A 14,435-nucleotide genomic window follows, 5' to 3' on the forward strand; every position below is an offset into this window, starting at 1 on the left:
CAAAGGATGGAGGAGGGAAATTTAAATTTACGTAATTTGGTTGGCTGGCGTCCTGCTAAATAATTAACAAGAATGAGAAGACTGGATTCTCTCGGCTGTGCCTCGAACTGGAACTAATCGCGCGGACTTGAAATCCCATCCAGTCCTCATTGTCGGCTTTGAAATATTACTTATAATAATTCGAGTTTATTAAGACCCCTCGCACAAAAGACACAAAGTTATTCTAGCAGCATTACATGTACAGTAAAAGCCAGTAAAAGCGTGCGTAGAAGAACCTACCTGTAGTTATTGAGAACCTTACTGTAGTAAGGGTAAGCTTCTATTGAATGCAAAGATTTCAATATTCTATATTGTGGTTGAAAGTATTATTAAACACGGACAAGGAAAGTGTCTTATTTGTTCTGTATAATTGTAAAAAGAAATTTTTGCATGTCAAATATTATACCTCTTGTCTCTTGAACGTTGATTGCTATGTTTAAAAAGCACACATGAAATTGATAATTACTTTAACAAAGTATTTGTAACTTATGCCAGCATAGCGAACAGAGCTTAGTGAGATTTTAAAGGATTCTGAACAACTCTTTGATGAATATAGATTGAGCTTTGAAAAATTTATAAACGAGAAATATCAAAGAGACTTATGCTTATATAATTATATAGACACTTGACTTATCTTCTCCAAAAAAAATACGTATCGATTCACGTGATATTACAGTTTTTAAGAAATAATTATCCATAACTTCCCTGCCATAACTTAGGATTCAAGTTTTCGAAAAGCCAAACGAATTTCCATTAATTTATATTCTGTATTGTCGTTATTCTTGTTTTGATTATTACGCAGGAGGAGCACTCGTGCGGAAAGCGAACAAATATGTGGAAGAGCTATAGCAGACGATTACAAGTCTCTGTGGCCGTTGCAATCATTTTAACTACTTTAATCTTTCTACAACTTACTTCAAATGTCTTTTTAAAAACACACAATCATCCCTCATATAAAACAACACTGGGTGATGTCCTGGAGCGGCAAGAAGATTTCATTTTGGCGGATTTTCAAGATAGAGGAATAAACAAAACTGAAGTACTCCTAGTATTGATTGTGTCTTCTGCTCCGAGGAGAAAAGATAGACGGGACTCGATACGACAGTCATACTGGAAATACTGCAAAACATCGCAGGTAAAAAATGGGCATTTCGTGATAATTCTGTTATGATTAAATATGTATGCGTTCTAGTGGCAACATAGCATCCGTAACTTTTGCGATAAAACGAAATAGTTTAAAGTTTTGGAAAAAAAGTTTCTGACATTACCTGTCATCTCGTAATTTTTTTCTAAATGATTTATTGTATTATCATAACAATTTAGAACTTAGAGAAACGGTATTGGAAGACAGAAGCAGATGTTTATAAAAGCTGGAAAGCCAGTGACGAATCCAGAATCCAGGGATGGGGTGGCGGGGGTTCTAATCTTTTCTTTGTGCTCTCGAACCTTTTAATCGTTCAGTTTACATACATCTTTTTGTCTTAGTCACCCCTTATTTATCCTCTCCCCTCTCCGCTTTTTTGAACATGAAGGGGGGAGGGGGTTGGGATTCAGGGAGGATGGGTGTCCCTTTCTCATTGGCAAGTAAAGAAGAAATATAAAATGTTGTTAAACGGTTTGTAAAAATTTTTAAAAAAATATCATTTTTTATTCGCCTTTCACCCTGCTCAATCGCATGTCGGGTAATCACTCCGTGACATCGGATGTCGTGTAATCACTCCGTGACATCGCATGTCGTGTAAACACTCCGCGACATCGGATGTCGTGTAATCACTCCGTAACATCGCATGTCGTGTAATCATCACTCCGTGACATCGGGTGTCGTGGAATCACTCCGTGACATCGGATGTCGTATAATCACTCCGTGACATCGCATGTCGTGTATAATCACTCCATGACATCGGATGTCGTGTAATCACTCCGTGACATCGGATGTCGTGTAATCGCTCCGTGACATCGCATGTCGTGTAATCACTCCGTAACATCGCATGTCGTGTAATCATCACTCCGTGACATCGGATGTCGTGTAATCACTCCGTGACATTGCATGTCGTGTAATCACTCCGTAACATCGCATGTCGTGTAATCATCACTCCGTGACATCGCATGTCGTGTAATCATCACTCCGTGACATCACATGTCGTGTAATCATCACTCCGTGACATCGCATGTCGTGTAATCATCACTCCGTGACATCGCATGTCGTGTAATCATCACTCCGTGACATCGCATGTCGTGTAATCACCCTGTGATATCGCACCGTGTTGTGTCCCGAAATTTCCTCTCCTTGTGTACCCTTGCACTAGTTACCCTTCAAATAATCGCTGATCTCTCCTTGATGCAGGTCATTTGCGTCTTTTTCACCGATGGCTTGGTGGACAACTCGACACGTGATCAGCTACGGAACGAAAGTCGTACTTACGGAGATCTGCGATATCAGCCATTGCAGGGCGGCAAGGAATTTGGCTATCGATTTTTGCTTCAAATCAAATGGGCGATGGCACATTACGAATTCCAGTACTTATTACGGGTCGATGACGACTATTTTGTCTGCCTTAACAGACTTTTAAACGAACTGCCTCGACGACCGAAAAACAACCTAGTGTGGGGACACTTTTACTGCTTGAAAGATCTAGTTTATGTCGACGAGGCGTGGATGATATTCTCCGTTGATGTGATACGGACGTTTTTATCACAAGACGACAAACACTTAGTGTGTCACCCACATGCCGACCAACAGATAGCCATATGGCTGAATAACATTCCTGGAAGAATTTACTTCCATGACCCTCGCCTCCACCACGCTAGGGCGGGTCTTATACCCGAGTTCAAAACCAAGCGTGATATATGCAATGTGTACTTAGGGGTTCATGGTGCGTACTCTGATCTAATGGCTTATTTTGGAGAAGTTAGTAATGACGAAGCAAAGGGACATGTGATGAATATTGCAGATTATCGCTTGGGTTGTCCGCATTGGGGATTCGAATGGACCGAAATGGCAGGGTTTTATCGGTTTGAGCCCAAGCCTTGTGTCAACATGTCTTCGTGGGGATTGGACCATAATATGTATGCGGGGGATGAGGAGTTTGTGACACCAAAAGAAGCACCATCATCATCATCAACGTGACATCATCATCATCATCGGACAGTGCCCCCATTTATCAGACGGTGGTGCGATAATAGGAGATGAATATAGAAAAGAAGCTGAACAAGAACTGAGAGAAAAAACTTAAGACTGTTTTTTAACAGCATCTTAGAAAATGTGAAATTATCAAAATTTTATCGGGGGAGTATGTCCCCGCATGCACATAAACGGTAAAATGTTTTTTATGCTTATCTATTTTCATTAAAGCCGTCACATATTTACAATATATCATTTTTAAACAAAGCATGAAAATTGTAAACCATTTAAAATGTATCTGAAACACAATACTTTTAAAAAACATGGGTTTGTTTTCATTTAATCATTTTTTCATTGTTCTCTGGTGTAACCAGCACAGTCATTTTCTTTTGGGGGGGGGGGGGGGGTTGAACTTACCATCCAAAAGGTCACATGATCACTTAGCATAGGTCCCCTACTTGGTGGGGGTGAGGGAGGGAGGGACCTACCTGGCCCTGAATTAAATAATAGAAAATTTAAAAACTTTAATAGTTTAGTGCTTTACAGAGTTTATTGACCTGTCTCATTCCACTGCCAGTTTTGGGCAATTTGACAGCATTTTCATATTAATTTGATTGACATGTATGTGGTAACTGAATGTTTCATATATTGAATTGACAATGCTATCTCTTTACTCTTATCAATGTATACTTTTTTCCAGTCAACCAATCTATGCCTCTTTCTCTCCTGCACGCTTGTGTCAAAGATCTCAGTAATATACTCCATGCTTCTTCCTCAAGTCTATCTGAAAAATAAAAATAAAAAACAGCTAATAAATTCTTGGCATTTAATTTTCATGTGAAGGGAGGTTCACAATCATATTAAGGATTCTTGATATGACTTGTGTTACAAGCTTTTTCAAAAGATCTAAATGCCACAAAATACAATGCAAAATACATTCCAGTAGCAGAATAAAACTAGGAACCCCTGTGAAATTCAACCATCCTACAGTTAAAGCAATTCAATTTTATCGCTCAAGCATAAAACAATCTATGGACAATAATATCTCATACGCTAAAATATTTTAAAATCAAAAATAGAAATAAAGCAAAACTCAAGTCAGATCAAGATTTTAAAGCAAAAAAAAAAAGTAAAAACTGGATGATTCTTTAAAAAATCGGGCTCATCAAAAGAGGGGGGAAGTGGACATAAAGCTTGGTAAGGGAGGCCGACCAAGGGTATGTGAAAAAAAAACAACTGGGGATTGATGATTGAGGAACTTGTATGAAGGGGGGAATGGGAGATTTTCGAAGCTCAGAAACATTGCAGAGCAGATCTATAAAAAGGTTGCTTGTTTTTGTCATAACCACAAATTATGAAAGATCATTTTCTAGACTAAATCGTGTTGTTTACCCTCTTTGAACTGACTTTACTATGAAATAGTAGAAAGAAAGGTTTCTTACAGTGTGCTTTTTATAGCAATCCCAGAATCCAGTCTGCTGTTCATGACAATCAGGAAACCAGCTCTTCTGGAAGCATTGCATTACTTCATTATACTTGTCTTCACAAGCTTCAAGGGCTCTGGAAAATAAATCACTTATCTAAAAGATGCAAAATCCATTCAATTAATGAACAGCAGAGCTGGAGCAAATGTACGTAGCCTTCCAGGGGTGGATTCAGGATTTCTCTGAGGGGGTTGGAGGCAGAAAGAGGTGAAGGAGGTGACCAGATCCAGCTTGTTTTCTTATAGCTTACCCTTGGATGTGCTTGAAAGTTGAGAGTTGAAAAGAAAAGGACGAGATATGCCTACATAACATAGATGCAAAAAAGGTAGAGATTTCCAGCTTCTGAAATGTCAACATTTCCCCAAGCATACCCAGACCTACCCTGGGTACCAGAGGCTCCAAGCTTTGCAGCGGGAAAACATTTTCGCTGTGAAACTCGGAGCCTCTGGTACCCAGGACCCCATTACAAGTTCAGATTTTACACTTTCAGCTTACTTATCCTTTTAGCCATCATTTAGTCCAAATACATGTATGAGTAGAGTGAAAGGAAACGTTTATTCTATGACAGTGATGTCTGAAAATATTGCATTGCCTGTAGTGGAAACAGATAACAAATTATGTGTATCACTTTAAACAGCAGGCCTGTAGCCAGGATTTTGAGCGGGGTGGTTCGTTTTTCCATTTCAGCTGACCAAATTTCCGGTATACCCGGTATTACCCCATTAGGTAATCAGTCTTGTATTTTAAATGTTATTAATATGGTTCTTTTTAACATATAATGATAATAATAAAGATAATTATTAAAAAAGATTTTTATAGTCATTTTAAAGATATATTGATGTGCACGGTATATCTCCAGCCAAACGTTATATATTTTTGTTTGTTCTGAGCGGGCCTTCAAGCCGGGTGGGGGGGGGGTTCGTCCAAACACCCCGAACCCCCCTGGCTACGGGCTTGGGGGTCGTTTCTCGAAACTCCCGGTAATATCCGGGCCCGTTAGGGAGAGTTTTCGGGATACTTTTCCGGGTGAGGAAGAGCGTTTCTCGAAGCTTGCGGTAGCGTCCCGGTTGTTTACGGGTTCCCAATAAGCAAATTATAATTCTCAGAGTTAATGAATAGATTAATTATTGAATATCAATAAAAATCGTAGATTTGTCAATGTCTGTAGACAACTGGTACCCCAAACACTGCTGTGGCATCAGCCTTTTTCAAAAAAAAGACAAAGAACAAGTAGATAAAGTCTCATTTTGTAGCAAACTTCCAATACCTTGGCAAAGTTGTTTACATTTTTTTAGGCGCACGGTGACAGCTAAATGTCAAATCATTTGACAGAAAAGAAACCTGATTGGCTGATAGGGAAACCCATAAAATGATGTTAGCCCTGATTGGCATACTTCTTTCCGGGCAGTGATATGGTTTCCTCAAGTGATGAAAATTCACTACAACTCGACACAACTTGAAAATGGCGAGATTTAATCGGAAAAAAGCACCAAATTGGATAGTTCAACTTGGCCAATTCTAGATGAATAGTTGATCTATAAATTCAGCTGAAAATATTAAGGAAAAACATTGTTTTGGGTATCAATTATCGCATTAAAAGTAATTCCCGGTAATTTAACGGGAGCTCTTGAGCTCCGTACGAGTTACCGGGATTTTTTCCGAGCCCGACAATAACAGGCATTTTGAGAAACACCTGTTAAGTTTATCGGGGGCTTACCGGGTGACTTTCCGGGTTTATGGGGACTTTTGAGAAATGACCCCCTGAACCGTTACTTGATCAAAATAAGCAATCATGGACTGCTTTTATGGTTTGCATTTTGCTAGCATGCACGCTGTTATCGTAACAATAAATAGCAAAAAGCTAGACCGAACCCTGACATATCTATCTATTTCATACATATTTCGTAGTCTTGGATGTTTGCTAACTCACAATGCTTAGTCTTAAAGAAAAAAAAAAAACGGCTTCAAAATAAAAGCCAGAGTTTTGATTATACAAAAAACTCGTTTGTTATCGCTGTTACCGATCCGAATCTTCTTTTGTAATAAACCTACTTACATAACTTTTACATAAGCTCGAATCATCTCCTTCTCTGTCTTCGGCTGCCTTCCTACCTTGAAAAGGTCATTAATGGAATCCATTGTCTCAAACTAACGAACTTTTAAAAAAGTACCATATCATTTTCACGATATCAGACCAATTTCATGTTTTCTGTCTTTTTTCGGTCTAACTTCACACATCTACTAGGCGTTACCTTCTTTGTACGAGAAAGACTAAAACTAGTTCGAGCAGCCACTGACCAGTATACCGTGGAACAATATATTAACATGGCGGAAAAGATGTGATACACGAAAACCTAATCTTTGTGCCGGCTGGCACAATGTCTAAACAGCACAGCAATGACGGCTTCCGACAGAAGTTTAAGCAGTTCCTGGGGATCAAGAAAGGGAGTGCTATAGCGACGAGCGTTTATGAGGGTCCGAAAGCTGATGAGTTGACTTTTACTAATGAATTACTGCAGGTAATGTACTTTATAGATAGTTCACCTCAGATCAGGGCAGAATGAAATAAAAAAGAACGAGTAAAGAGAGATTATTAGGGGATAAGGATTGAAGGTACGTAGAGCTCTTTTCTCTGATTGTGCAGTGTTGGTGCTTTGGAAATGGTGATGGCATAAAAGAAAAAGTGAGTGTAAGTTTTGGTGCTGACATGACCAAGGCTGTACTGTAGCTAGTAGCATGGGGGCAAAGGTCCTGCCCTCCTCACTCCCCCCCCCTGTCAGCAATGACAAGACATATTTAGGCTTGACCCCTCCCCCCTTTCCCTCTAAGCAAAAGTTCATAGCTCTAATGGTGGTTAGGTAATGTTTTTAGTTGTAGTAATGGAGGTAGTTACAATTTATAATGGTGGCATTGTGATGAAAATGATACTGTTGATAAAGAGGATGATGATGATGATGATGTTGATGTTGATGATGATGATGATGATGATGATGTTGATGGTGATGATGATGATGATATTGATGATGATGATGATGATGATGATGATGATGATGTCCTTGTCAGAAATCAAACCAATTTGAATGAATGCAGTACAGTTTGGCAGTGGTTAACAAATAGTAACGAATGACAAGCATGAACCGAAGACCTGTGGCAACAGCAAAAGGCTGAACTATTGCCAAATATGAACAGGAACACAGGTTCCAAGACTGAGAATTTGTATTAAATTAAAAGTAATTAATCAACTAACAACAAAAACAACAAGTCAGAGAGATAAATCCCATCAATACCCGCTGTCCCCGCCAAATCCGGATAACCCAGTGAAGTCAGAACAAAGTTGAACGGTTTTAAAGACATAATCAACTTACAGTACAACTGGGATCAATATTGAAGGGATTACATTACGCATGGGGTTGCGACTCAATCAATCAATCGATCAATCAATGGAACAAACAATCAATGAGATAATGAATTCCTGCAATGCCTGCTATACCCGCCATTCCCGGAGTACACGGTGTATTCAAAACAAAGTTGAACGATTTTTAAATCGTAAGAAACTTACAGTTACTAACAATGTCATAGAATTGTTGAATGGAATAGATTTAGCATGAGGTCGAGACTGAATTCATAATCAACGTTAAAGTTTGTTTAAAATAAATCCAGATACTCCGGGTATGGTGGGTATAGCGGTTATTGCATGAATTCATCAACAAAACACATCAACTCTGCTTAGAATGCACCGTGTACTCCGGATAAGGCGGATATAGCGGGTATTGCATGAACGCATTACTAAAGTACGTTGAATTTGACATTATAATAATAATGATAATATTAACAGTAGTAGTAAGAGTAGAAGTATCTGCCATTCCCGGAGTACACGGTGTATTCCCAGCCAAATTCAGTAAATGCCAAAATTAGAATGACTGTAAATACATCATGTCCCACCTAGCCTTTCCTGTCCACTAAGTGGCTATCCATGGTGCCATATTTTCTGTTTGCTCGATTAAGCAACTTGTCCTCTTCGGGCGTAAATAAGAGCGATTTTCTGCGAGCTGGGCATAGTTCTGTAATCACAAAAGCGTCTTCGCGCTTCTGCTTTGCCGGTAGTTTGCGGGCTGAAGGCTTTATTCTCGCTGCTGTTGGTGTGGAGATTTCTTGAACTTTGTCCGTTGAAGAGCACGACTTCGTGCAGTCGTCTTGATCCTCTGAAGAGTTTGAAAGGTGGGAGAGCCTCGTTAGAACCTCTTTGTACAGCTTGGTGCCAATGTGGCCATGTAGTTTTTCGTAGCATTCGTGCGCCCTGTGGCGACTTCGCGTGAACGCTGCTTGCGATAGTGTACTTTGGCGACGTTCGAGCTGTGCTTCTGATCTTCAGAGATGGCGCTTTGATCGGCACTTTTTAGCACTTTACAGCTAGACGTCTCTACAATTTGTCAGTATCGTGTGGGGTGAACATACTTGCCAGTCGCTTCAAACACAAGTTTGCTCATCAGCTCACCGAGCTTGTTGTGCTGACCCCTGTTTCTCGTAACTAGGACGTACTCACACTTGGGGTTGAGTAGCGGGCGAATGTAAGTTATGTATCCCTCGAGCACACTCATGTTTGTGTCGGTCAGAAGGAGCGAGTCGAAGCCGTACTTGCCCGCTGTTTTGAATATTTTCTGGTCGACAAAACCTCTGTTAGTCTTGGCGAGAACGGCGAGAAATTTAGTGGCAAACGGCAGATCAAACGGAGACGCCCTGAGGGGCATGTCCTTGCACGTTCTCAGCACGGCCTCGTAGCAGAGCAAGTAGCGAGACACAACACCAAGGAGCTCGTCCATGGTTGCCCAGTGCCCTTTGGCCTCTAGCACACCGCTGTCTAAATCGCTAGTCCACTGTAGTCGCATCATTTTTGAGACGGTCTTACGCACCTTTTTCAAGTATGTGTCCGTCGTAGACAGCCCTCTAAGCACCGCTTCCGATACTCCGTTTACTTTCCTGTAGGTCACTAGTTCTGCAATGGCGTCCAGGTATCCGATTCAACCGGCATGACCCAACTGCCACTTGCTCTGCATTGAATCGGCAAATTTGAAAAGTAGATTAGGCGAACACAAGCAAAAGTCCACAATATCTAATGTGAGATGATCTTTGTCCTCGCTGCAAAATTTCAGAAAGTTCAAGCATTTGCTAACCAGTTGCTGCGCTTTGTCGATCACTTTTGCAGCCCCCACCGCTGCCCTTGAGCCACGCGGTGGATTGTTCCGCAAACGTGCAAGACATGTCAAACGATGGGATGCCATTACTTGAACGTCGTTGCCCCTTCTTCTTTTCCATTTGGCTTCGAGAAGCTTCGATGTCTTCGCTGGGTTTCTCATCAAAGTAATAAAACCATGGGTGCTTTTTCTTGACGTGCTTTCTACACCCTCTTTGAGTTCCAAACCCATCGTTATGGCAGTCTTGTACAGGGCAGTGAAACAGCCTGTCATTTTTGTCTTCTTCTAAGTGCATTCTTTTTGGTTTCTTCGCAGCATTTGGAAGAAGCGACCAGTTTATCACATTACCCTGCTTTACCATCTCTTGTCAGCAACGGTTAATGGGAGAATGAAAAACGTATGCGGCGTACCGCATATTTAATGCTATCAAATACGTGAAAAGAGCCAATCAATCACTGCCACGCGACAGCCTCGAAATAGTGGCAGCAGTCTATTGGTTGGGCACGATGAACCAAAATGGCATGCCCAAGCAAGCCTCGGCTTGCCCTTGCTTTTGCACAGCTTATGCGAGTCCAGGCATCGCTTTGAAAGATCATATCTTTTGAGACTGAGAAACAAAACCATAGATGCGGAACTTTTGTTCATGTTTTTTGAAAAAGGGAACACCCCACTTCAGTCCATTGTGGCCCTTTTGTTGTTCATTTTCGCAAAGAAACAGCACCATTTAGGCCAAATCGGTCCCACTGTTCCTATACTTTTAACCACTTAGGAACAGGCGTTCCCTTTTAAGTCTATTAACCCTAGCAAACAGGAACTTTTGTTCTTTTTGAGTGGTGGTCCTCAATTGGGAACGCGTCAAAAAAGGAACTGTTGTTCCTAATTGCATCAATTAGGACCAACAGTTCCTTTGTGGACTTCGAAAACGGAACATTTTGTTCTTTATTGTACAAACAAGTCCTGTTCCGAAGCGTGCCATTAGCGTTCCGATTCTTCACCTCTAAACGGAACAACCGTTCCTTTAAGTGATAATTTATTCAGTTCCTTTCTCGGATATAGGAACACAACAAAAAACACGCGGAACTGTTTTTTAATTTTAAAACGTCTCGTGTGTAGCTCAATCAAAATAAACCTCAAACGCGAATAGAGCAAGCCCTCATAAACTACCTCAAGCAGTATCACGGTAACTTTGGTGTTCTATCGTTGCGCATACCGAAATTAAATGCAGAATAATCAAATTAGGGAAACATATATGATGATAATGATGATGATTTTGATGATGATAATGTAGTGGGGGTGATAATGATGTAGTGGGGGTGATGATGATGATGATGATGTAGTGGGGGTGATGATGATGTAGTGTGGTTGATGATGATGTAGTGTGAAAGATGATGATGTAGTGTGGGTGATGATGATGTAGTGGGGGTGATGATGATGTAGTGGGATAATGATGATGTAGTGGGGGTGATGATGGGAGTAATGAAAATGAGGTGTTTATAATTTTGTTGTGGTGACACAAAGATCACAGTGCTGGTTAAGTGCTGAAATGTATGTGAATACTATTAATTGATTCTTGTAACCTTTAGGAAATCAGTTCTGATGCACCAGTGGGAAGTAGGATTAGGGTATTACGAGAACTGTGTGAATTCCTCGTGAACAGACGACTGGAAGATGTGAGTACAAATGTCAGATATCATCCATGTTTGCATGGCTATCTTAAACTTTAGAGTCTACCAAAAGCAAGTACTTGACTTTGCCAAATTGTCTTAAAAATACAACTTTCTCAGAGCAGACTGAAAAAGGTAAATTGTTACAAGCTTATTAACCAATAAAAAGCTTATAATGATTAACCTCCAGTGTTTGGTGGGCGAAATTCATTACTCTGGTTAACAAACACAACTATTTCCTGGGTACTTGATTGATTATAATTTTTAGAGGATCTTCTTATTGTGGTGTCCATTTGTGGGTGGCAATGAGGATGATGACAATGATTCTGTGTGACAATGATGATAATGGTTGTATTGATGTGTGATACTGATCATTCATTGTGATTTTGAAATAGTTGCCTGGTGATAGTGGTGGTAATGATAATGATGGACATGATTTAATTAACTGATAATGATAATTATTGATGGTAATGGTATATTGATGCATGGTGATAGTGTGTTAATTAACTGATGATAATGGTAATTGATGGTGATGTTAGTATAGTAGCACCTGGTGATTGTGGTGGTAAAGATGGCAAGGGTGATAGAAATAAAGTTATAATAAAGTCGGGTAATTAAGTTGATGTTGATTATGATGATCGTGATGACAACAATGTTTTTATCATCATTTGTATTTTTGTCCTCCTTAGTGTTTGTTGAATTGATAATTCAAAGATGTTTGATTGTTTGATATTTTTTATTTTATTGTTATGCTGACTGCCCTGTAATTCAGGTTTAACCTGAAATAGGATAAATAAATGGATTATTATTATATTATTTGTATTATTTCATATTTTGATGTACTTATCTTATTTAAATTGTATTTGGTAAGTAGGATGCTTTCATGATGTATAATATTTTGTATAATATTGCTGACAGCATGCAATTGAAGCAGCCTGGATGGCAGTTAAGGACCTCCTCCTCCCCACCCAACCCCAGGACGCCCGGCATGTCACCCTTTACTTTCTCTCGGTCATTGTCACAAGTCAGGTTCGTAGCCATGTATTGGAAGATATGTATGTAAGCTAAAATTTTACAAATGTGCTTTTCAAGAAAAATTTAACACCAGTATTGTCCCCTTCTATATCCAACTTATAGTTATTGCTGGTTGTAATGTTTTGAATTCTTTTTTTAGTATGATCGCCTTAAAATCCTTAGAGCTCACTTCTTCAAAGTCATAGAAAATCACAAAATTGTTGATGATCTTATTCCAAGGTAAAGGAGTTTTGTTTACTATTATGGGTTTGTTATTTTAATCCAGTTTTTTTATTACTGATAGATTCTGTTTTTTTTTTTTTCAGATTAAATCTTCTGAAAGCCTTGAGTAATAATGGCAAGGACATCTTGTACTTTGAAGAGCAGATAGGTAAAAACTTGGCCCATTGAATCCTTACCTCATTTAGCAATTTATACAACTAATGTCAATTCAGGATTACAGACTTTGTAAAAGAGTCCTTGTAATGCAGATACTTATTTTAAATATATCTGCACATTAATTCTTTTCTTTACTGCCTACTTTCCAGGGGTGTTTCTCCTCAGCTGGATGTCTGAAGTTATTCAACAAGGGAGGTATGGTTAACTTCAGGCAACTGCAGTATGATAATCTCTTTCATGTTTGAAGAGCACATTGAATCAGTTCTTTCACATGCTGAATGCAGAGCTTTTGAAGTTCATGTCAACCATGTTTTATTGTTTTCATTTTGGGTTTAAATAAAGCTGTTGTTGTTGCATACTTTATACTTGTTGTTAACTTCAACAGCTTGGTTTGTGCCCTACAGAAAATTATTTGATGATGTATTCTAGGCTCATTGGCAAAACCCTTAAATTATTAGTATCATTATTGTCTGATATAATAATAATATTGATGATGATTCATCATTATTATTAATTACTCCCTAAAATCTTCATGGTTGAGTAGTGCACATCACACTGTAAATAAGATAATTATGAATAATAAAGTTGGCCCAGTAGTCCTGTAACTTGGTCTAACCTATTATTGGGGAACCCAGGTGGATCAGTGGGCAGAGCGCCGCTCTGTAGGGCGTGTGCCTCTCACCACTGGATTCTGGGTTTGCTTCCTGGTCTGGGAATGAGTTTAGTTAGTTGGTCTCACCTTTGCTCTGAGGGTTTTTCTACGGGTTTTCCGGTTTTCCTCCCTCCACAAAGTCAGCAATTTTGATCTAAGCTGTGGTCCGTGGTCAGACATTAGTTGTATGGCTGCTGCCATTCTATGCCTTCAACGCGACCACGTCTGAATCTGCGCTCTCACAATTCAGCATACCAGCTGCAAGGAGAGTGATCAGCCAATTTATTTATCAGGAAACTCCTTGTCATTGTTGTACACCCTCAGGTTGGACTGTTTCATGCCATTGATGATCAATGTCATTCATTACAACTCCAGTTACCTCGATGAGGATGTTGCGGCTGGAATTATCAGGTATAAAGTCTGCCAATATTACCTTACCAGTTACACCAAGCATACTTTGTCTTACTTTTACTCAGTTTTTTTGTGGGTGTGGTGTGTGAAAGACTATCAGTTGTACTACATAGGGAAATTTCATTTATTATCCCAAGGGGTGCGAGAGGATACTGTGGGGGGGGGGGGGGGGGAGGGCAAGAAATTTTCAAGGTCTAAAGGGGAGGGGGGTTGAAAGTGTTTGGATTTTAAAAGGGGGGCACTGATTCATTTGTGTGTTGTCTCTACTATATAATTTGTCGAAGGGGGGGGGCAACTAATTTTATCCCTTACTTTGATCAAAATCCTCACACACACCCCCCTCGGGATAATAAATGAACTTTCCCTTATCAACCCAAATTGACTCTCATTCTTGTGCTAAAAAAGAGATCATTTTCTTTTTTGCTATATTGTATATTAGCTAAGCCTACTTCAAGACTC

The 14,435-nt window shown here is 39.7% G+C and overlaps 4 protein-coding genes across 6 annotated transcripts in view; 2 read left to right on the top strand and 2 right to left on the bottom strand.

Annotated features, from left to right (window-relative positions):
- The first annotated feature begins 72 nt into the window (after nucleotides 1–72).
- On the top strand, nucleotides 73–3,972 carry LOC5520673. The gene is made up of 3 exons (XM_001640446.3): nucleotides 73–311; nucleotides 842–1,174; nucleotides 2,384–3,972. The coding sequence occupies exons 2-3, from the start codon at nucleotides 872–874 to the stop codon at nucleotides 3,164–3,166; spliced, it is 1,086 nt and encodes a 361-aa protein (XP_001640496.1). The 5' UTR covers nucleotides 73–311; nucleotides 842–871; the 3' UTR covers nucleotides 3,167–3,972.
- Nucleotides 3,692–6,897, bottom strand: LOC116603929. Its single transcript, XM_032365582.2, has 3 exons — nucleotides 6,701–6,897; nucleotides 4,603–4,720; nucleotides 3,692–3,944 (listed from the first exon to the last, which is right to left on the bottom strand). Exons 1-3 carry the CDS (start codon nucleotides 6,781–6,783, stop codon nucleotides 3,909–3,911), a joined length of 237 nt encoding a protein of 78 aa, XP_032221473.1. The 5' UTR covers nucleotides 6,784–6,897; the 3' UTR covers nucleotides 3,692–3,908.
- A 36-nt stretch (nucleotides 6,898–6,933) lies between these two features.
- The window catches only part of LOC5520582 (tuberin-like), a 33,569-nt gene continuing 26,067 nt past the window's right edge, over nucleotides 6,934–14,435 (top strand). For all 3 annotated transcript variants that reach the window (XM_048720312.1, XM_032365572.2, XM_048720313.1), the window contains exons 1-7: nucleotides 6,934–7,163; nucleotides 11,420–11,506; nucleotides 12,419–12,529; nucleotides 12,675–12,754; nucleotides 12,841–12,905; nucleotides 13,063–13,108; nucleotides 13,890–13,976. In XM_048720312.1, coding sequence (XP_048576269.1) covers nucleotides 7,023–7,163; nucleotides 11,420–11,506; nucleotides 12,419–12,529; nucleotides 12,675–12,754; nucleotides 12,841–12,905; nucleotides 13,063–13,108; nucleotides 13,890–13,976 — 617 coding nt within the window. In that variant the 5' untranslated portion in view covers nucleotides 6,934–7,022. The remainder of the gene's footprint in view (nucleotides 7,164–11,419; nucleotides 11,507–12,418; nucleotides 12,530–12,674; nucleotides 12,755–12,840; nucleotides 12,906–13,062; nucleotides 13,109–13,889; nucleotides 13,977–14,435) is intronic.
- LOC116603928 lies at nucleotides 7,936–10,227 on the bottom strand. Its single transcript, XM_032365580.2, has one exon. The coding sequence runs from the start codon at nucleotides 9,531–9,533 to the stop codon at nucleotides 9,075–9,077; it is 459 nt and encodes a 152-aa protein (XP_032221471.1). The 5' UTR covers nucleotides 9,534–10,227; the 3' UTR covers nucleotides 7,936–9,074.

Source organism: Nematostella vectensis, chromosome 12 (assembly GCF_932526225.1).
Source record: "Nematostella vectensis chromosome 12, jaNemVect1.1, whole genome shotgun sequence".
In the NCBI taxonomy this organism is placed as follows: domain Eukaryota; kingdom Metazoa; phylum Cnidaria; class Anthozoa; order Actiniaria; family Edwardsiidae; genus Nematostella; species Nematostella vectensis.